At 44.3% G+C, this 23,396-nt stretch overlaps 1 protein-coding gene across 50 annotated transcripts in view; it reads left to right on the plus strand.

Moving 5' to 3' along the window:
- Window positions 1–23,396, plus strand: part of ARHGEF7 (Rho guanine nucleotide exchange factor 7) — a 181,933-nt gene that overhangs the window by 136,380 nt on the left and 22,157 nt on the right. For 30 of the 50 annotated variants that reach the window (XR_012426580.1, XR_012426581.1, XR_012426582.1 and 27 more), the window contains 8 exons: window positions 7,589–7,711; window positions 13,806–13,944; window positions 14,752–14,811; window positions 15,550–15,696; window positions 17,609–17,695; window positions 20,289–20,367; window positions 20,559–20,698; window positions 23,119–23,343. Coding sequence is in view for 38 of the 50 variants with exons in the window: in XM_065533489.2 (XP_065389561.1) it covers window positions 7,589–7,711; window positions 13,806–13,944; window positions 14,752–14,811; window positions 15,550–15,696; window positions 17,609–17,695; window positions 20,289–20,367; window positions 20,559–20,698; window positions 23,119–23,343 (1,000 nt within the window). In the remaining 12 variants the exon portion in view is untranslated. Of the gene's footprint in view, window positions 1–7,588; window positions 7,712–13,805; window positions 13,945–14,751; window positions 14,812–15,549; window positions 15,697–17,608; window positions 17,696–20,288; window positions 20,458–20,558; window positions 20,699–23,118; window positions 23,344–23,396 lie in introns of all 50 variants that reach the window. The other 20 variants (XR_012426579.1, XR_012426583.1, XM_065533487.2 and 17 more) reach the window with 3 other exon arrangements.

Genomic DNA, 23,396 nt, shown 5'->3' on the forward strand with positions numbered 1-23,396 from the left:
ACCAACCTTGTTGTACAAGAAATTCTAAAGGGAGTTCTTCAGTCTGAATGAAAGGATGTCAGTGAGCAATAAGAAATCACCTGAAGGTATAAAACTCACTGGTAATAGTACTGAGAAGAACGCAGAATAGTGTAACACTGTGTGTAAACTACTCATATCTTGAGTAGAAAGGTTAAAAGATGAACTGATAAAAACTACAACTTTTCAAGACATAGTACGGTAAGATATAAGTAGAAAAAAAAAGTTAAGCACGAGGACAAAGTTAAAGTGTAGAGTTTCTATTAATGTTCTCTTTCCTTGTTTGTCTTATTGTTTATGCAATCAATGTTGTCATTTAAAAATAATGGGTTTTCTTATTTGCAAGTCCATGGTGACCTCAAATTAAGAAACATACAATAGATCCATAAAAAATAAAAAGCAAGAGATTAAAACATAAAACCAGAGAGAATCACCTTTACTACAAGGAAGACAGGAAGGAAAAAAGGAAGAGAAGATTACAAAACAAGAAAACAAATGACAAAATGGCAAGAGTGTGTCCATAGTTTTGAATAATAACATTGAACTTAAATGAACTAAACTCTGCAGTCAAAAGCCGTAGAGTGGCTAAATGGATTTAAAAAAAAAAAAAAAAAAAAAAAAAAAAGACCCAATGATCTGTTGCCTACAAGAAACACACTTCACCTCTATAGAGACACCTATAGACTGGAAAGAAAGGAATGGAAAAAGGTATTCCATGCAAATGGGAACCAAAAAGAGCTGGGGTAGCTATACTTATATCAAACAAAATAGATTTCAGGACAAAAGCTAGAGACAAAGAAGTCATTATATAATGATAAAGGGGTCAGTTCAGCAAGAGGATATAGCAGTTGTAAATATGCTTCCAACATTGGAGCACCCAGATAATATAAAGCAAACATTATAACTAAAGAGAAAGATAAACCCCAATACAATAATAGCTAGAGATGTCAACGCGCCACTTGTTACAAGAGATGTCAACTTGCAGCACTGGACGGATCTTTGATACAGAAAAGCAACAGAGACATTTGACTTTATCTGCGCTTTAGAACAAATCAATCTAATAGATACTTACAGAACATTTCCTCGAGTGGCTTCAAAATACACATTCTTTTCCTTAGCACATGGATCATTCTTAAGGATCATATATATTAAGCATAAAACAAGTCTTAAAAAATTTTTAGGCCGGGCACGGTGGCTCAAGCCTGTAATCCCAGCACTTTGGGAGGCCGAGGCGGGTGGATCACGAGGTCAGGAGATCGAGACTATCCTGGCTAACATGGTGAAACCCCGTCTCTACTAAAAGTACAAAAAAAACTAGCCGGGCGTGGTAGCGGGCGCCTGTAGTCACAGCTACTTGGGAGGCTGAGGCGGGAGAATGGCGTGAACCCAGGGGGTGGAGCTTGCAGTGAGCCGAGATTGCGCCACTGCACTCCAGCCTGGGAGACACAGTGAGACTCCGTCTCAAAAAAAAAAAAAAATTTTTTTAAATGAAATTCATCTCTTAAAAATCAAAAAATATAATTTCATCAAGAGTCTTCTGACCATAATGGAATAAAACTAGAAATTAATAATGAGGAATTTTGGAAACTGTACAGACACGTGGAAATTAAACAGTATGCTCCTGAATGACCAGTGGGTCAATGAAATTAAGAAAATTTAAAAATTTCTTGAAACAAATGATCATGGAAACACAACATATCAAAACCTATGGGATACAGCAAGCAAAAGCTGTACTAAGAGGAAGTTTATAGCTATAAGCACCTACATCAAAGTAGAAAAACTTCACATAAACAACCTTAATGATGCATCTTTACGAGAAAAGCAAGAGAAAACCAAACCCAAAATTAGTAGAAGGAAAATAATAAAAATTAGAATGGAAATAAATGAAACTGAAATATTACAAAAGATCGATGAAACCAAAAGTGGATTTTTTGAAAACATAAAATTGACAAACCTTTAGCCAGACTAAGAAAAAAGAGAAGACCCAAATAATGTTTTCTTTTTCATTTCTGATTTTAAAATTGGCACTGCAGAAATTCAGACTTGTTAGAGGCTACCGTGAACAACTGTATGCCAATAAATTGGAAAACTTAGAAGCTTTGGTAGTCAACAAGAGAGGACCTGCCCGAGGCCATGTGGCTCCAGGGGCCGTGTGTCTGTGTGTGTGTCTGTGTCTGTCTCTACCTTGAGTGGGAACAGGAGGCTACTTGTGAAGTCACATCTCTGAAGGCCGTCTGTTGATCACAGACAGGCTGCTGGGTTCACTGCAGCCGGAGATGTCTGTGGAGGTTCCCCCAGCACATTGCTCTGTCTTCATGTGCATCTTGGTTTCCATCCGAAATCACTTGTTAATGAACTGAGAACTTTTCCTCTGTCTAGCTAGCAATATCACTAGGAGTAAATTTGCTAAGGGGGAAACTGCTTAGCATTTGATTTCTCAAATGTTTTTCCTGAGACCCAGTCATCTTTACTCTGGGTAAAGAAAAAAAAACCCTTGGGTACCCCCTTTTACCTTGTGCTGTTGCTGTTACTGTGAAGATGTAGATAGTATGTGTGACTCTAGCTGTCATCAGATCATTCATGGACACAGTGCAACATCATACCTGTTAGATCATGGCTTGGGTTCTGCCAGGAGGCCTGGTGGGAGCAGCTGGCATGATGCGTGCTGCCTCTTGTGACCCATGTGCACCATCCTGCTGCCCAAGGCCTTGATGTAGCCCCCACAGGGTGCCCTGCCTGCACATTATCACACTCTGAAGAGCGGCCTGTGGAGCACAAGAGAGAGCTGAGGGGAACATCCTCTCCTTTAATTCTGAACTCATATTCTGTAGTGGTGATTTCTGCGAGTGGTTGGTTGTCGTGTGAACTCAGGTATCTGGGCAGCGTTATGTGTGGAATATGTTGGCACGTTATGCTCGAGTCCTAGGGCTCAGCTGACCTTTATAAGCTTTATCGGCTACTGAATTAATGAACAAGGGCTTTATCAGCTATGAAACTTCGGTGACAGAAAATTCTTGGAGAATTGGTCTGGGACTGAAAGAGGTAATAAAAATCTAGAGCTTAGGCTCAGTGCAGTGACTGAAATAGGAAAAACCACTCGTACAGTGAATTGTTTGTTTATAAGCTATGCTTATAAATACGACTTAATTTTTGTTAATTGATGAAATATCAGAAATGAAAATTTATCTAGATTTTCATTTCTGAATGGATCATGGGCTGTGGCACTGGCCGGGTAGGAGATGAAATCTTAGCATAGCCCAGGGTCCAGCACTGAGCAGTATTTCTGCAATCATAAGAATAACCCATTTTAGGTAGTACATATCCAATAATTTTCCTGTGCCACATCTCTGGCAGTGTTTTTTTGTGCATGCAACTTTGGCATTCCATCATTACCAGTTCTCTTCAGTCCTCCCAGTGGGGCATTCAGGGTTCTGTCATTCTAGAAGCCAGCCTCTTCCCGATGTTTCGCTGTGTGTCTGCATGTGAACGTCACCCGCTCCGATGTCAGAATATTCTCAAAACCTGTGTCTTAAGAACCTGGATTAAGGGGCGTGTCCTTCCTCCTCTGTAGGCTGGCAGCAGTATGTTTGTAGCTTGTATCACTGAGACTACATAATTGTCTTCAGTTTACTTTTGTACAAAATGATAGCACTCACTTTAAGGTAGAGACTGTTACCCTGTTTTTAGTCTGTTCCCAGTGCCTTGTAATGGTGCTGCATACATACAGTAGTTGAAATTAATTTGAGTCAGTGACTATCCTGCAAATGGACAGAACTGTGGCTAATCCCTGTAGGCTATGGAAACCCCGCTTAGCTGTTCACAGTTGGAAATGGGTCTGCAGCAGTGCAGATGCTAGCTTACTTTGCCCTCTGTTGTGTTTTAATAAACTAAACAGGCCTGGCGCGGTGGCTCAAGCCTGTAATCCCAGCACTTTGGGAGGCCGAGACGGGCGGATCACGAGGTCAGGAGATCGAGACCATCCTGGTTAACACGGTGAAACCCCGTCTCTACTAAAAAATACAAAAAACTAGCCGGGCGCGGTGGTGGGCGCCTGTAGTCCCAGCTACTCGGGAGGCTGAGGCAGGAGAATGGCGTGAACCCGGGAGGCGGAGCTTGCAGTGAGCTGAGATCCGGCCACTGCACTCCAGCCCGGGCGACAGAGCGAGACTCTGTCTCAAAAAAATAAAAAAATAAACTAAACAGTAAAGCACCGTAATAACTGCCTGCATGATACATTCAGGATTTGGAATGAATTAGACAAGTGTTGTTAAGAGCTTGCATTGGGAAATGTGCTGTATCTGCTAGACAAACTCCAGTAGCCTCTAGCCAGATGGGGCTGTGAAACTCTGGAAATGAGACTAACGCAACTGAAACACTGAATTTTTAATTTTTAAAAAAGTTTTAATTAACCTTACTTGAAATAGCCAGAGGTGGCTAGTGGCTGTTGGATTTGAGGGTAAAGAAGCATGGCAGAGAAGGCAGGTGGGACAGCCTCGCGTCTGCGCGGAGGTCTGTCTGTCACTGCCACCAGCAGGAAGACTTCTACATCCCTACATCCTACTCCTCAGCCTCCTTATGCTGTGGGCGAGGTCCCTGCTGTTGCAGACCCCGCTAAATTCTGAATCCCTGAAGGTACCTGTTGTGCTTCTGTGAGCTCCCTCCAGTACTCTGGGTGGGGACATGTCTTGCTCGGAGAGAGATCAAGGGAGAGCTAAGAGAGGGAAAGAGATTTAAATATTGAAGGAAGGTGTTGGCCTTTTTTTACACAGCACAGGGAAGAGACTAGTATGTGGAGGGAGCGCTTACATTTGGTAGATGTTCTTACACAGATCAGCCACCTGAACCTGTGTGGGATATTTTTATTACCTACATTTTACATTTCTATTGTCTGTATTATTTACAGTAACTACTTTTGACATCTACATATTGCTATGTTTTTAGAAGCAGAGGTTTATTCTCACCTCTTTCCTGAAGCCCATGTTTTATAAAACTGACATGTTATCTAGTCTAGAAGGGAAGGCCCAGCCAGGCTTGGTGGCACATGCTTGTAATCCCAGCTACTCGGGAGCTGAGGCAGGAGAATCGCTTGAACCCAGAAGGCGGAGGTTGCAGTGAACTGAGACGGCGCCATTACACTCCAGCCTGGGCAGCAAGAGAGAAACTCCATCTCAAAAAAAAAAAAAAGAGACAACCTGCTGTGCTGGGAATGCTTGAGAGTCTGAGGAGAGAAAATGGTGGGTGGTGGGATTTGGAACCTCTGTCACAGCATTACTTCCTGTGCTTTTCTGTCTCCACAGCTATTATTGTAGGACGTACTGATAAGAGCTCAGTAAATTTTCTTAAATTGATGAGAACAGAACAGTCTTTTTGAGCACTGGTTAACAGTTATTAAGGAATGAATAAAAAATTGTTGAAAAACAGGGAGAAGACCAAGTCAGCATGAATTTTGAGTGCTCTGTGTTTTGAACAAGAGATTTTTCCTAATACTTGTGACTCGCTGATTCTCCTGACTCTGACTTTCTCCAGCCACTACTTAGCAGCCGCAGTGCGGAAAGCAGTGCGCATGAAGGCGGAGACACCCAGAGACTGGAGGAGAGGTGGAACCAGCTGGGCCTGAGGTGCTGCCTGCAGGGTTGAAAGGCCAGCAGACAGTTGGGAGCCAGAGCGTGCTGTGGTCTGAATGTGTTTCCCCAGATCATCTGTTATTACAGATGATCACCAATTGGATGGTATTAAAAGGTGGGCCTTGGAGGTGGTTAGGTCATGAGGATGGAGCCCTCCTGAATAGGATCAGCACACTTGTAACAGCTGTGAGGGAGCTGTTTTGCCCCTTCCCCCCGTGAGGATGCAATAAGGGACCACCTGCGGGTGCCTTGGTCTTAGGCTTCCAGCCTCCAGAGCTGTGGGCAGTGTATTTCTGTTGTGGGTAAATGACCCAGTCCACCGTGTTCTGTTCCCAGCTGGGGTGGACTGAGGCCGTGTGCTCATCAGAGGGACGGCAGAGCAGAAGCAGTGTCCCCATGAGTTGTAGGCCAGGACCCTAGTCCCGGGCTCCGTCCACCTTTGTGTTGGATGCTGACGTCTTTCCCTTTTTTTTTTTTTTTTTTTGGCATTCCTCAGTCATTTTGGTCAAGTGCCTGCTCTGGGAGCTTCCTGAGGAGCGAGTGCATGCCAGGCAGTTAATCCATGTGAGCGCTCACGGTTGACTCAGACGGAGACAGTTAGAGGAAGCGATTTCCGCCCCCGTTTCAAGGGGTGCTTCAGTGTTTCTGGGCTCTGGTGCTGAGGAGGCCCATGCTTTTCCGCATTCTTGGTGTGAACAGGTGTTTCTCACTCAGAGCTCTTTGCATCCTTGTTTCTGGGCTTCTGAATGACTCTGCTGTTGTCTGGGGCCTCGGTTTTCTTTTGACCTCGTGCCAATGCTTGTGGACACCTTCAATCTTGTGCCTTGCACTCTTTCTGTTTAGTCGTGTGATGATTTCTTTGATTGACTTATGCTTATATATTTGGTTTTCTGTATCAGCAACTTTTATTCCGATGTGGAATGACTATAATACTTCCTTTTTCCCCTTTGCTTCTTTATTCCCCCCGCTTTTTAGGCAAATGTATTTGTCGTCCTTTCATGCCTTCTTATAATTAAGGTTGGTACACTGAAAACGCTTTGGAAGTGCTGTCCGAGAGTTGGGACTGGCTGACTCGTGTTTTCTGGAGGAATCTCTGGTGTTCATGTTTTTGGTCACTTTTTCTGTGGCTCCCATTCCCTGGGTAGGAGGATGTAATCCTTCTGGTAATATTGTGGGTATCTGGGGAGCAAAGACAGCCTGGGGTGCAGGGAAGGTGGTAGGAGTTCACGTGGGTCTCCTGTTTTCAGCACACGTGCCCCTGCTCCGGGTTGTTGCTGGTGTCCTCCAGAAACTCTGAGGCCCAGAGAGGTGAGCGCGTACCCCGTTAGGCACACGCCCCACTGAGGCGGCACCACCGGGGGCCCTGATGCCCGAAGCTTGTGCTGACCCCTCATGCAGCTTCCAGTGCTGGTTCTGGTCGTCTCTTCCTCATTCTTTTTGTTCTCGTGAGTTTATGCTTCTTGGAAAAGCCTATTAGCTGTCAGGATGCTGTGGATCTGGGGAGGAGAGGCACCTGATAGGTGGGCTCGCTTTCCAGTCTCTAACCTGAAGGGAAAGGCGGTTTTTGTATTTTTTTGTTAGTCTTGATTCTACTGCTTTGGTAGAAAACCTCACAGACTGAATAACTACATTCAATAATTCTCCTTTATGCAAAGCTGAAGGCTGTGTGACATCTGTTTTTCTCGCTGCCCAAAGAGCTTGGGCCTGAGGGTTGGTCGAGATTCCGTGCACGGTCCTGGCAGTCTGAACACTGCCGGAGAGGACCTGGCAGCAGAGCTGCTTTCTCGGCGCCGCTTCTCCCTGGTGTGTGCTGGGATCGGGGCCTCTTGTTTTCACAGACAGGTGCAAAAGGAGGTTTTCCTTCCTCAGAGTGTTATATGTCTGTCGGTTCGCAGTTGTCCCGTCTGTAAAACTGATGACTTTCCCTCTGTGTTGCGTTTCTCCAGGTTGCCCGAAGCTCAGCAGAGGGTCGGAGGCTGCTTTTTAAACCTGATGCCACAGATGAAAACCCTGTACCTCACGTATTGTGCCAATCACCCTTCTGCAGTGAACGTCCTCACGGAACACAGGTTCGCTCGCCGGGCACCTGGGCAGCGGGGAGGGCGGATGGCTCTGTCCTTCAAATAGTGCATGAAATAGGATGATGCCAATAGTCCCTTGGTTATTAAAGGATATGAATTTTAATTACCCCTCAGAATTAGTGCTTGAGAAGTACTGGTAGGAAGTCTTTGAAATGATGGTATTTCTGTAAAAAGACAAATCTTTTTTGATGTCTTCCCTACAGCCTGAAGCCCTTTGGTTAATAGGTTGAAGGGGTCGGTAAGCGTTCTGGGGTGTAGCCACAAGCTTAGTCAAGGGTCCTGGAATCATGTTTCTCTCCGTTCTTAGAACTGGAAGTACATGAACCCGAGTTACATCAGCTGTAAGAAAAAGTATCCCATTTCAGATTAATATTAGGTTTTATACACAAAACATTACGTTGGAGACCATTAGCTTTTCAACCTGAAACTAAAAACAAGTGCAACAGAGAATGCACAAATGTTTTGCTTATTTTGTGAGGCAAGACAGTGTCTGCTTCCTGCGAATTGGAGGAAGATGTTTCTCAGCTGTTTCAGTTATTGAGGAGGATCTCGGTTGTTAGTGTTAAGGATTGATTTGTTTGAGGATTGGCTTGGAGGAGACCACACCGGGGCTTAGAGAGCTCAGAGGCTCACTTTCTGCTTCTAAAACAGACCAAAGATTTGTATCAGTGTTTTACAAAACATTTCATAATTTCTTTTGAAAACAGGAATTCACATATTTTCAAAACCATAAATGGAAAAAGTATTGTTTTAGTAGCATGAAGATAAATGCCATTTTCTTTCTAACTTAAATATTTAACTTCAGCCTAACCGAACATTTCAACTTAAAGCCTCTTCAGTGAACAGGTGTTGGTTGCCTCTTTAGAAGCACATTTGGGGCTCAGGTGTGGCACTGCGGGGGTGTCCTAGGACAGCTCAGACATGGCAGCACAGTGGACTCGGCTCTGGCTGCTCCCTTCAGGCTCTGCAGCCTTGGGCAGATTTCCTCCTTCTCTGGGCTTCAGCTTCCTTTCCTGAAGGAACTCATTCACAGGGATGTTATACGCATTCGGCTAAAACTGTCAGCAGGTCAGCTCAGGGTGAACGTGCCAGATGCTCAGTGAATATTTTGTTGTCTTCTATTTTTTTTTTTTTTTTTTTTGAAGACCCTGGATAGTTACTGTTTCCTGGGTGTGCTCAAATATAAAAAGATTAAGATTTGTTTGAACTTCCTATTTGTTACTAAAGCATCTGCAGCCCAGAAAGGAAACAGCAGCCTTGAACAATGCAGTGAAAGGAAAGGAAGTTAGAACTCACAGCAGTCGCAGAGAAGGAAAACCCAAAGCAACCTCCCTTTGCACGTCCCGTTTGGGAGTGTGGCTGTGTCCGCGGCACCTCCAAGCGTCCGGCATGTTTCCAGTTACGCACTATGCCCCCTACGCCTGGGAACTTATACATTGAATGAGGTTTCCAGAAAGCACGATGCAAGTGTTAAATTTGTATCTCTGGAAGTTCTTCAAGAATTACTGATGGAGTGATGAGGAAGATGAACAGAAAGTTCATCTTTCTGAGGGCCTGTCCTAAAAATGACATTGAAAGTCACTGGGACTGTTAGTTTCCTAAAATGCAAAGCCATTCAAGAGCAGTGCTTCTGGACGTGTGCTGCGTTTATGCTCTTCTCTGTTATTACCTTAATTAGTGTGTTTGTCAGGTCTTAATGAACGTGTAGCATTTTCCTGAAGTAACCAGAAGAAAGAATACAGGTGGGTTTTTGAGTCAGGAGGGTCTTTGTGCCTCCTTCCCAGGGCTGCCCAGAGAGTGGAGGGGCAGGCTGAGGCCCACTCTGGACAGCAGCCCCGGGGGCAAGTCACTGTTGCTTTAGTGCTGGGAGTCAGAGCTGCAGCGAGAGGAAGGTCCCCCGAGCCAGCAGGTGCCGCCATGGTGGAACCTGAAGCTTGTGTGCCCTCCTGAGGTCCCTGCGCCATGAGAGTTCCGCCTCTGTTGGCCACACATTCCTCCCTACGCCAAAGAGCACGGCAGTGAATTGGGGTCGGGCTTCCCTGTGCCAAGGCTCCTTCCTACTTCCTGCCTTTGTGCTTGGATTCTTTCTTGTTCCTCTTGCCGGCTTTTCCATGTGTGTGACAGTCTTTAAGCTGCCACGCCTGTGGGTAGACTAATCTGCTCATGCCGTGGTATAATTTTTAAGGATTGGTTCAGGTGTGGTGGGTTGAGGTTTAAAGTCTTATTTGCATCTTCACCGTCCTTGTGTTACTTGGATTTAAGTTGTAAGTGTGAGCCCTGCAAGTGCAGAATGTCAACTCTGAGCGTTTTAGCAGCTCTGACCTTCCACAGTGTCCAGGGATGGAGGCAGCACTTGTCCATGGCCAGCTATTTTGAATGAACTATGAGTGCCATAATTTAGTCTGTAAAAACGATTTTTTCCCCAGCAGTTTGTTCTTCTGCGCTTGGCTCTGTGCTTGCGTGTGTTTTGTGGCTGCCGTCAGCCCACAGCCTGTGTCAGTAAGGACTGAAGAGACCCACTGTGTACGAGGCTGCTGGCATCAGCAGAAGTGAAGCTGAAAGAGCCATCTTTGGTCAGAGTAGCTGTAACTAGCTGTTTCGTCTTATTGTGGCACTACTTTTTTTTTTTTTTAACCTCAAACTGAAACTAAAATGATGATCCACAAATATTTATAAAATTTCATTTCCTTTTTAACTGTATTTGTTCTGGCATTGTAAGAGTGTCTTGTGGATATTAAAAGGAGTTTTACTTGCACACATTTCACTTTTTTGGCTTCAGGGCTTTTTTTGAGGGAGTGGTGATAAGGGTAACTGTTTAGTTTTGTTAATTTTTCTCTGCTGTACCATAGTTAGGGAATTTCACAGGTAACCCTGAAATACAAATAATGACCTGAATGGATTTTTCCTTGATTCTTATTTTGGTGGAAAAGGTCCTTATGTGGATTACATTTTAAGGGGTTGAAATATATTTTTAGTATCGTAAAATTTGATTTTCATGGGACCACCTGATAAATTCTCCAACACCTAGAGAATTGTTGGTAAAATATAAATTGCTCCTGTCTGAAGCCCTCATGTCACTCTATTCATGCTTTAGGAATGGATAGAGTGAGTAGTGGAAAAGGGAGCACTTCTGAGTAAACTGGGCAGAGAGGAGGGACATGTGTGTGCAGAACAGACTGCCCGTGGTCAGAGGGGCTGGCCATGCCATCCACATAGTGGGGGTCCGCCTTGGGTGCAGAGCATCAGCCGTTCTGCCGGCAGTGATGGCTTGGGCAGTGGCCTTCATGCAGGCTGTCCTCTGTATCACTTGCAGAATTGTAGGTCTGCCCCGCCTAGAGTGATGTTTGGGGCATTGATGTCTGTGAGTGCCTACCCTGGTGCCCAGCATGGTGAGTGGTCCCGTGGCTCCTCTGTCCTTGTGGTCCTGCTGTCCACAGAGTGCTCACTGTTGCCCCAGCTGAGAAGGGGGCGGGGGACAGTGGCTGTAGTGGCTGCAGTGGAGGGGAGTCTGTCCTGGACCTTCCTCAGTTCCCCACCCATCTCCCCGGGTAAGGGGAATAGTGAGGAAAGAAGGCAGAGGACGTGTCCATGTTTAGAAATGATAGGAATACGTGCGGTGTGCTCCCGGGCTCACATCAGTGCAGCCTCACAGCGAGCAGCACACCTTGCTGTGCAGGTGTTACCCACAGCAGGCCCCTGAAGATGGCACTGCACTTTATTTCAGTAACCTCCAGCCTGGGATTGTCTCAAGGAAATGATTTTTGGAAAGCACAAAGTTATAGACAACAGATGTTGAGTTGTCTGTTGCCCACAAAAGTGCACGTGCTCTCGTGCGTGTGCGCGCTGTCTCACAAAAGACACACACCACATACCCACACTCAGACGTACTCTGACAGTTTCTGTGCTAATTTTTAAAACAGCATCAACATGATGGGCAGCCTTACAGAAATAATTATGAAGACTTATATATGGAGTTGATCAAATGTTTCTTGTCTTATTTTTTTATAAGTGGATCTATGCAACATTACCCTTTTTTATAATTTGCTTTAGTGTTGATAATACCTGTTTAAGTGTGTATATGTATTTGTTCATTGAAGGTATTTCTTGTTGGCAAGGACAGACAGAGGTGCTGCACCGGCATTGTTACTGTTTTTACACAGCGTAGGACCGCACCCTGGCCTTGGTTAATGAGACCACCCTGGTTTTGTAGAAAGCATGTAGACGTGAGTGGCCTTCTCGAAGGGGAAGGCTGGTTTCCTAGTGACTGTTTGGTTTTCAGGATGGTGTTTGAATTGGTTTCACTGGGGGACATTCTCACTAGCTGCCTTGGCGGGGGATCCACATGGAATAAGGAGGGTAAGAAGCGGGAAGGGCTGGCACCACCCTGGCTCTCAGTCCTCCTTATGGGAAGCTATGTTTAGGTTGAACTCTCTGAAACTGTTAATATTCACTGTTGGTGGACTATTTCCTCTGGGTTAACCTAAACACTGTCTGTCTGTTCCCGGGGAGCCCTTGATGGATCTGGGGTCCCCGGGACCTCTGGCAGTGGCCGGCTTGGCTGTGGTGGTGCATTGGGAGGCTCCTGTGAGACCAGAACTGGAAATTGGCTTGTTTCTCAGTTTTGCTGTTAGGATTTTCATATTTATTTTAGGACATCGTTTACATAATGAGGATGTAAAAGTATCTTTTCCTTTTAAGGGAAAACCTCTAGACTAGGAAAATTTGTTCCTAGGATGAGTGTGCCATGGGTATCATTTGAACCCAGCTCTGCTGACTAGAGACCCCTGTCTTCCAGGATGGGGCGTGGTGACGGGGGGTGGTGTCACCTGGGTCTCCTGGATGGGATGTGGTGACTGAGAAGTCACCCTGGTCTCCTGGACCTGGCATTGGCTGCCAGCACTGGTGCTGCCTCCCCTCCTTTCTGTGGGCTGCACACTGTCAGATGTGTGGACTGATGGCACATGCAGTGTGAGGGACAGCAGACCCAGGGCCTGGCAGAGACCTCAGAGATCGCCAGTGAAGGGGTGTCGCGGTCAGGTGACTGTCAGCCTTAACAGACGTGTGGGTGAAGAGCTGGACCCCTCAGAATCCTGCCCGTGTCCTCTGCCACAGCTGTGGGAACTGAGGACAAAGGTGACGCACGTGAGGACCCACTGTAGGGAAAGCCAGGCGAGGCACCGTGAAGGGAATGGTGAAAGAGGAACACAGGAAGATCTAAAATTTTCTAACTCCTTAATTTTGGGATATGCACTCAGTTTCTTTGTCCACACGCAGGGACCCTTCCGTCCTTACGTGTTGTGAGGATTGAGTGTAACAAAGCTTTTGAAGTTCTGAAGCATAAATCAGCGTTCGCTGTCCGCACGCAGGGACCCCTTCCGTCCTTACGTGTTGTGAGGATTGAATGTAACAAAGCTTTTGAAGTTCCAAAGCATAAATCAGCATTCGCTGTCTGCACGCAGGGACCCCTTCCTTCCTCATGTGTTGTGAGGATTAAACGTAACAAAGCTTTTGAAGTTCTGAAGCGTAAATCAACGTTTGCTCTCTTCTCTTGCTGCTTCTCCCACTCCTCACCCCGAGAGCCATTGTTTACTCCCAGGCTGAGTGCTGGCAGCACCTAGGTGGGGCCTGCTTGCTGGACGAACTCACCTCTGGGAATGACGGCCATTGGCGTGCTCTAGCTCTTTACCGGAGCAGCTGAGTCCTTGTTCTTACCACCTTGAGACTGAGATTACTGGACTCCATTCTGGCTCTGAGCGTGCACGTTTCCATTGGACATGTCTGCATGGCACTGATGTGCCAGAGGGCCTCGGCGTCAGTAGGATCTCATGGAGACCCACACATCCTGTGCTGTGTGTAGTTACTCTTGCTCATATGAGAGCAGGAATGGGACCCCTCAGGGGTGGGAATCCCCTTTGGCATTTCCAGATAAGCAGCGCAGATTTGGGATCAAAGCTGGAGCCTTCCAGATGTTAAAAGCAACACTCATGTTTCATAAATTCTGGCTGTTGCTCGTGGAGATCAGAGAGCCACCATTGCCTCTCATTGCTAACCACAAGTGTCTCCCTTGCCACTTGCTGCCCAGTGAGGAGTTGGGGGAGTTCATGGAGACCAAAGGTGCCAGCAGCCCTGGAATTCTCGTGCTGACCACGGGCCTGAGCAAACCCTTCATGCGCCTGGATAAATACCCTACGCTGCTCAAAGAGCTCGAGAGACACATGGAGGTACCGCACTTTCACTCTCTTACTCGGAGTCCTTACCAAGGGTTAGTGGCATGGTCAGACTTTAACTGTGAAAGAAAGTATTATTCATGATTTATTTTAGAAGCCAGAACCAACAGAGTTTACAAAGAGTTTTTACTTAGTGGATTGTCAAAATGATTTTGTTAAATATTATGTTTTTCTCCTTACTCCAGCTCTATTAAAAAACATTTACCACTTATCTCTCTTTTACCCACTGCTGCTGGTTGAAAAGTTTCCAAAAGCTGAAACATGAGAACTGATTTTCAGATAATGTTGAGATGTCTTATCTGGATCATCAGCTACAAACAATGTGTGCATAAGTTATAGGGTAATACTGTACTAATCATTTAATGAATGATTATGCTCTTTTAATTTCGAATAACAGGTTGCATCCTAGCAGAAATTTGGGTTAAAGTTACTCTCTTGGCTTGAGTTGGCAAACCTTTTCTGTAAGGGGGCAGACTGTAGGGTCTTCTTCACAGCTCCACGGCTCTGCCGTTCTAGATACTGCATGTGAGCCGCGGCAGTGTTCCAATAAGACTTTATTGATGAAGCAAGTGTTGGCTTCCCCAACCCCTGCTGCTCGTGACTGTTCTCTTTCAACGTATGTTTCCCCCAAGTCTGATGGCTTCATGATTTTCTGAAAGACTGACACTTTAATGCTGAGGGAAAAAGGGAATATTAAGGGTTGAAAAGTATTAGAAAAGTTTCAAGCTGGTCTGTAGAAAGTACCTTTTTAAGAAAAGCTTTTCCTTACGAAAGCTAATTGTATGTTTCTTTTACTCAAAGGATTATCATACAGATAGACAAGATATTCAAAAATCTATGGCTGCCTTCAAAAACCTTTCAGTAAGTGATTAAGCATATTGTTTTTTCCCCCCAGGCATCATTGTGACAAATGAATGTAAAAGAATTATCAACTGAAAAAGTCAAATGATTAAAAAATGACTTGTGCTGACATGAAAGAAAAACAGAGTCGGCATTCTATGGCTGGTAAACTCCTTTTAGCGGACTCTGATAGAATAATTACTTAAAATTTTTAAAATCGCAGTATAATTGATGTTAGATCTACTTTAAAATTATTTCAAACATTTTTTTACCCTTCATTCGTGTTGTCTTTAATGATTTATTGCAAAACAGAACAATGGTGGTTCCATTTTCTCTGCTGTTGTGTTGTCTTACCAACTGCATTTTCGAAATATATGCCTTATTTTATAGCACAAGTTATGCTTTGTTTCTTCTCTTCAGTCTTCTATATTGGCAAACACTAACAAAACCAGAATGAAAATACAGTTTTGTTCTGTCCACCTTTCTTTTTTGTACAAGTGGCAAAATCTGCTATATTTTTCTAAGATAATACTTAGTATTCCAGAGCAGTTGTGTGCGTTGCTTCTTTTGACTTAATTTCATACTTTCAAGCAAATACTTTCAATTCCGTATAATTAAGTAAATCATTCAACAGATTATCTGTCTGAAGAAGTAAGATATAAAGCAATAATTGTCTTAAGGACGATGCAAAGCAATGTGGCCAGAACTTAAGATTTTGGAAGTTTCTGTCTGTTAACAGTGTTGTTCTGTGTCTCTCAGGCCCAATGTCAAGAAGTCCGGAAAAGAAAAGAACTTGAGCTGCAGATCCTGACGGAATCCATCCGGAACTGGGAGGGCGATGACATTAAAACTCTGGGCAACGTCACTTACATGTCCCAGGTCCTGATCCAGTGTGCTGGAAGCGAGGTACTGCTGCCCACATGTATGCATCAGGGTTTCTGTCCCACTCTTAGGAGCTCGTAACAGAAGATGTTAAAGGCATCTCAGGCAATGAAAAACGTCTAATAGAAGCTCTATCTTATAATTTGTGAGCTACTTTTTATTCTTGACACAGGAGAGAGGCTTATGGTCTGTTAGAGAGGCTTAGAGCTGAGTGTGGACTTGTTGACCAGTTTGTTCCAGCTGAAGTCAGTCTGGCCTGAAACCCACGTGAACTGAAGGATAGCATGCGGAAAGACTTGCCAGGAGTCCCATGCACACATCTGCACGGAGCTGTATGCGCTTATCTGGCCAGCAACTTTGTACCAAGGCTTGCTGTCACAGGGACCTGCCGCTCTCAGTGCTTTCAGGTCATTATACTTTCCTGTGAAAGTATGCTAGCTGACATATGCTTACAGGAGTCACAGTTTTCTTACGGGTTTGGTTTAAGTGAGAGATCAACTCAGATTTTTGGGACATACCCACCCACACAGTGAAAATCGAGCAGTTTGTTTCATGATTCACATTGACATACATTCAGTGGGTCACTAAACAGGCACCTCTTTTTGAATTTTATTCTACCTCTGCAAAAATAACATGATCAAAACATGCTAAATGACTCATTTTTGAACATGAGACTCTAAGGAGAAAAAGAAAACTAAAACTTGAAACTTTCACAGTGTGTTTTCCTTTCCACCTATAAAATATCACCCCTTCTACATAGTCCTGTAGTTTGGGTACCGTAAGAAACCGTGATTGTAAAAACCTCACATCTTTTCAGAAGCAGTTTCTTTTTGAATCATGCTCTTTTAAACTTTAATTTTTAAAATTAAAATTAAATGTGTAAACATTTCCCAAAGTGTGTTCTTTATAATATTAGATCTACACAATGCTGGTGGGTGTTACTTCAGAATGCTTCAGAGTGGTTCTGATCACGACTGAACATGATTAGTGGAAAAGATTCTTTATGACAGAGCTCCTCAGAGACTTGGCTCTCAATGTTCCCAAAGTATGTTGTGAGTCTTCAAGAGGGGGCTGTAGCAAGTCGTTCTCAGTGGCTTCTTTAAAGTATGGAAGACTCTTTTCAAGGTGCTTTGCGTAAGCCTAATGTTCTGAGGAATATACGTGGGGAAACTAATTCCTAGGACCGATTACACTTTTGGGGGCCGTAGTTTAAGTGTCAACATGTGAAAAGGACTGTCTGGCATTTTTTTGTCACTTTTTGGATTCTTAGGAACTTTTTTCTTTCACTTATCGTCTCTTTGGCTTTTATCTTACCGAAGCAAGTGATTTTTAATACATAAGTAATACTTTTAAGTCTGATGTAAACCAGGTGATGTTTATGGGGTGGATGAGAACAACACTGATTTGACATTTGGGAGGTTTGGGAAGTGCCAGGAATTAGTAGTAGACTGAAATTGATTTTAACATTTTATCCTATCCTTCCTTTAGCTTAAAGACTTCACCTGTTCACCCCACTAAAATGTATAGGTTCTCTCCTTTTTCTCTGAACCAGAAAAAGAAAATTTTAGCTTACCTGAAAATAATCACAGAGCTGAACTCCTTAACCAGATATATTTTCAAGATGTTACACAGGCTAATTGTGACTGCAGGATCTTTTAATCATTCAGTTTAGTTTCTTACCTTTTGTTTTTTGAAGAATTTAGAAATCCTTCTCTTTACCTATATGTCAAAGCTCTCTCTTAATCATATATTAAGACTTAATACAGAATTTATCATAATTGTTTCCATTTAATTTACCTGATAAAACTTGACAGAAATACCTAAATGAGAAATACCATGTGATGTTTCATAGGGTCTAGTATAAATAAGTATTTGTGCTCACATTTGTAAGTAGATGTTGTTTAAGAAATGTTTTGGGTTTCTTTTTTTGTATTAGGAAAAGAATGAAAGATATCTTCTACTCTTCCCAAATGTTTTGCTGATGTTGTCTGCCAGTCCTAGGATGAGTGGCTTTATCTATCAGGTAAAACACCATCTAAATTTATATTTTATTGTGGATCTGAGGATAATTTCAAGCTGACTTTGAATTTTGTGTTAAATATTACATGTATCTGTGTATGTGCTGTGTGTGTAATGCCGTATGTTCAGATATGGATGTACGGCTCCTGTTTATGTTTCGCTGTGACTATGCAAGCATATCCTATGTTCATTTTAAAAAAGGAAAGAAGTGTAAATGTAGAGCAACTTCATAAGGACACAGATGACTGTGGCACAAGTCAGCCTCTGTCATTGCCTTCTGTCATTTCATGCAAAATACCTTGCTGCTCCTTGCTATAGTTTTGTTCTGTGAAATGGGTTCAGCTAGGGCTTGTGGGTTAGTGGGGTAGTGTAGACTAAGGTCTTGTGTCAGTGGCACAGCACTGCCCAAATGCATCAGCAAATAGAAAGTGATGTACGTATGTAAGTAGCAGTGTGTGATTGTTGAACCTTTTTAATTTTTGTTTCCCTGCTTTTCTTGGAGAAAATGTGACAGCGGATTTGAGAAGGAGGTGCAAGGGTGAGCAGGGCCTTCTCTGTTATGACAGTGGTTTATAGTGGTGGTATGTGAAGGAGCTGGTATTTTTGCTGTCTAGTAGATGCACTTGGCAGGTTTCATTCTTTTTTTTCTGTGAAGTAATAGAGGCTCATATCCTTCCCATCAACTTTCTGAGGACTGGCCAGTCACCACATAACCACTGCAGCAGAAGCCACCACTTCGTGTTCCCTGGGTTGCGTTTCATTGTAGCATGTGTTGTTTTGTGTCGTCCCAGCAAGGGCGTTAGAGAGCCCTAAGCAGACACTGTGCCTTCACAGAGGCTTTGTCGACCACCCAGAGAGGACTTGTCGTCATACGCTTACTCTAAAACGGGTGCTTTAGAATTGATGAATCACATATATAGGAAAAGACTCAGGAAAATAAGGCTGTAGTTTGTAAGGCCACTGCTGAAGAGAGGTGATCTGTGGCTAAGGTGGTGCCCACTAGAGTTTTCCAATAAACTAGCAGCTACTTCTTTGTTAAATGACCTTGATAAACCTAAATCTCTGTCCTTTCTGGTCAGCACTATCTGGCTTCCTATTTTATATCCCCAGAGTCTCATTCCAGTGGCTGGAGACAGGAGCCTTCTCTAGCCTAAGGGAGAAGAGGTTGCCACTCGTGGCAGGCTTGAGTCTCTGCCTGTGGGACTGGGGCTCACACTGGCTTTACCCTTGACGTGCTGACAGACTGCTGGGGCTCATCTCAACGACAGGATTCTATTTTTCAGTTCTTAGTACAGTGGTGAGCCATGGTCTCTGTATCGTCAGTCTTCATTTCTACCATTGGAACACTGGCTTTGGGGGATGCTAAAAAGTGTTCGATCCAGCCACAGCCACAGTGCTCTGTACACCGATGTTCCGGTGGGCTAGGTTAAACACAGTTGTGCAGTTTCATTTTCTGTAGCACTCACAGCTGTTAAAGTACTTACATGCATTGTGAATCTTGGAAAGGAGTTCACAGTGTGTAGCATTTTTAAAATACGCTTGGCCACAGAAGTGTCCAGCAGTCTCCTCTTCCACCTGCCGTGCTTTAGGATGAGATTTCTCCACCTGGGCACTGCTGACGTTTTGGACTGGATCATTCATGGCCCGGGGCTGAGGGCTCAGTGAGACTGTCCTGGGTACTGTGGGGTATAGGCAGCCTCTCTGGCCCTTACTTGCTGGATGTCTGAGCCCCTGCCAGGTTGTGGCACTGCCACCCATTCTCTGTGGGGGCACGTTCCCCACACCCGTTGAGCAGCACTCCCACTGGAGGTGCTCATGCAGAATCTCGCTCCGCAGCTGATGGAGTGCTCCCCAGGCAGCACGACCCAGATGCCACTGCCTCTTCCTGAGGACTTGGTGGGCCACCGTGTACTGTAGTTTCTGTCAGCTGCGCCAGACTGTTTTGTGTTCACTTCTGATTTGTTTGTAATGATCACTTTGTACCCCGTTTCTGGTATCTTTTCCATTGACATTTCCTGTTGCAGTTACTGATTTCTTCCATTTTCAGGGAGCATTGGTTTGCCAACCATTTTCTGCATTGTGTGCAGCATTTAGCACAACTACTTATTTTCTGTTTGGTGGATTATAAAGTAGAATGTTAGGCAATTCTTGTTCTTGCCTCAATTTCCCACCCTTATTTTGACTTTAAACTTGGAGCTTCCTCTGTATTTCTTTATGAGGCAAATACATGCTGCTTTTCTGCAAAAACATCGTTTAAAACAACTGTTACACGTGGTAGTTTTTAAAAAATCATAATGTGAGATTTTTTGTCCTGGTGTCTGTTTAGTAGCAGCTCATCAGATGCAGTGTGTGTTTGGGCTTGTCAGTCTGTCCCTTGTCGCCAGTTGAGTTTCTTGCTTACAGTATAGTATTAATATGATTTATTATTTGAGATAAAGATTTTTGTATTATACATGCATCTGCTACAAACGAACTCTTTTTGGTTCACAAACACAGTTCCTCCACCAATTCTAAAATCATTTAATATTACTTTAATAATGGTACCTTTTTCTAGAAAAGCACTAATTGTTTTTTTTTTGTGGGGGGGTCTTTTTTAGGGAAAGCTTCCAACGACAGGAATGACAATCACAAAGCTTGAGGACAGTGAAAACCATAGAAATGCATTTGAAATATCAGGTGATAGGCACAAGCTGTGTGAGTGCCGTGTCTCGGGGAGGAGAGGCAGCTTGTCCCCGCGTGCAGATTCTTGCTTGCATATTTCAGAAGGTGGTGTTTAAGCGTTGAGTGGAATTCTGGGGGCTGTGTGTGCATGCACGCGCTTTTTACCTGTGTTTCCACTCGGCCTATTTTTTCCTTCTCTCCTCTAGGGAGCATGATCGAGCGGATATTAGTGTCATGCAACAACCAGCAGGATCTGCAGGAATGGGTGGACCACCTACAGAAGCAAACGAAGGTCACATCTGTGGGAAACCCCACCATAAAGCCTCATTCGGTGCCGTCTCATACCGTAAGGACCTGGCGCTTCTTCTCCTTCCAGACTCCAGGCGTGGCATCCCGTGGCTGAGCTGTCAGCAAGTGATCACGTGCTTTAAAACCTGATCAATATTGGGATAAAAATGCAAACGCTTGCTTGATATTTCTCTGAAAATATTTGGCCCTCTTTGTGCAGTAGTGAATTGTTTTCCAATGAGTGTTCTCGAGAAACAACCCTGAATTGTGCCTCCTCACGCACAATTCAGAGGTGCTTGGGTGGGAAGCTGCTTTTGCTCAGCGTGGCCTTAGAAGACTAATTTAGGGGAGTTTTACACTAAACTATAGATGATTTTTCTGAGAATTTTAACTGTTTATTATGCTTCATTTAAGAAAACGAAAATAAATGATTATGATGATGAAAAGGGCCAGATTCATGTTGAAGGCATTAAAATAGAGTTTATGACACACTGTTGATTTTAAGAAATTGAGGTGTCTTTTACTTAGAAAAGCTCAGCAACTCTTTGAATTTTTAGAGAATTACAACTTTTCAAAATAGATGAACACTGAATTCGGTTGCAGTGTTTAAACCTCTCCTGGTGTTTTTTGCTCAAGAAGTTGGTATCGGGTTGTTTTAACAGTCGTCATCTTTATCAAGTAATACCGAAAAACTGGGCAGAGCTTTTAAAGAATGAGTGGCGATGACACGGCATTTTCAGCTTGCAGATTCCCTCACATCCTTACTAGGTTATTAGGATCAGTTCTGTCGTGTGCTCAGTTTTCATGTTTTCTTCTTCATGGGAAGGTTGTAGATCAAGAAGGATTGCTGTATTCTGATATTCTCATCAGTTTCAGAGTCCATCTGATTTCTCTCAGCAGTGTGCAGATAACTACTCATTGGCTTTTAGCTAGCATTTCATCTTTAATGGCTCTGCCGTTTTAAAATTCTCCATTCTTTCGTGGAGATCAGTTTATCCCAGCGACATGTGTACACGTGTGTTTATAAAGAACAGTGGATGAGCTGCTTCACTCAGATTTTCAACAGCAGCCTGAAACTCTACTTCATACAATTTTACATCAAGTCAGCTTTTCTCTGCGGCCAGACCCTCCGTCTTAGTGTTTCTTTCACTGGTGGCGGGGAAGGCACTGTGCCTCATGTTTAAAATGTTCTGCGTTCTCCTACAGAGTTTCTTTTGTGGGATGATGTATTCTCCTGTGATCTAACTCTGTCCAACTGAAGTCATATTCTAATTTTAGCATAAAGCATACTTCCTTTGACTTTCTCAAGAAAGGAGAAACAAAACCAGACACTACTTAACTCTGACGTTGTTGCTAGGAGGGATGTCTTACATAATTTTCTCCATCTATACATTATTTCCTATGAAAAGATGACGTTACGGTGGCTTCATAGCATGACCTGTATCTCACACGATTCCCTCCCCCATGCAGGGACTAGAATGTGATCATTGCAGAAAGTTGATGGCGTCTGTTCTTGAAATTGTGGCATTAGCTGCTGTGGGGCCTTCCCTCTCAGCCTGTTTTGAAGGTCGTGTACTTCAGAATGCCGACCCCACTCAGGTTTCCAGTTCACAGCGCCACACAGCTTGTTCTCCCATTAAACGCGCCTTACTATTGTTGGCTAATTTGAAGTCATTGTTGGCTGATTTTGAGACTTACTTAACTTTTCTCATTTAACTGTCATTGTGATGGGATATTTCGGGTTTCCCAGGAATATAAAATTCATTAATGACATACCTCCTCTAAGAAGTTAATTTTCAATTAACTTTGTTTTGATTAAAGTTGAGTTTTCTAAGAAAATAACTGATTTTATACCAGGGTTTGGCAGTGTTCTAGAAAGAGCCAGATGGTAAACATTCTCTGCTTTACAGGCTCAGGCCTCTTGCAGCTGTACTCTGCCCTTGTAACACAGCAGCAGCTTTAGACAGGCACGGGCCTGCTTGTGTGCCAGGAAAACTTTTTTAAAAAACAAAACTAGGCGATTGGGCCTTAGTTTCACCCAGTACTTCATCACCAGGTGAAGAATAATACGTGACCGGGGGGAATCACCTTCCTTCTTACAGCCACATGCCCTGTGTGCTTTTGTGAAATTCTCATCTTTTTACTAGATAAAGTACCTTTTTTTCTGTTAATGTTACTCCGTAGCTAATAAATGTGGCTAGTGGATGTCCGAGTGCTGGGGCGCCAGCTAGAGCTGCCCCTCCCGTCTGGGGCAGACACCGTGGGGGGGTCCCATGCTCAGCCCAGGTGGCGCGAGCTGGTGCTTGGCCCCAAAAACTACTGAGAGCCAGAGATTCGAACGAAATGATAAATGATAAATCCTGGGGTTTATTTCACATGGAGTGTTTAAAGAGCGGAAGGAAGTGCGTGATAGTGCCCTTTCACGGTGAGCATGCAAGTCTCACGTTCTCTGCCCTTCCCGCTCTGTGCCCTCGGCAGCTGCCCTCCCACCCGGTCACTCCGTCCAGCAAGCACGCAGACAGCAAGCCCGCGCCGCTGACGCCCGCCTACCACACGCTCCCCCACCCCTCCCACCACGGCACCCCGCACACCACCATCAACTGGGGACCCCTGGAGCCTCCGAAAACACCCAAGCCCTGGAGCCTGAGCTGCCTGCGGCCCGCGCCTCCCCTCCGGCCCTCCGCTGCCCTCTGCTACAAGGAGGTGAGGTCCCTTGACCACTCAAACAGCCAGACGCCGGTGAGCATGCCTTGGGC

This window comes from Macaca fascicularis, chromosome 17 (assembly GCF_037993035.2).
Source record: "Macaca fascicularis isolate 582-1 chromosome 17, T2T-MFA8v1.1".
NCBI lineage: Eukaryota > Metazoa > Chordata > Mammalia > Primates > Cercopithecidae > Macaca > Macaca fascicularis.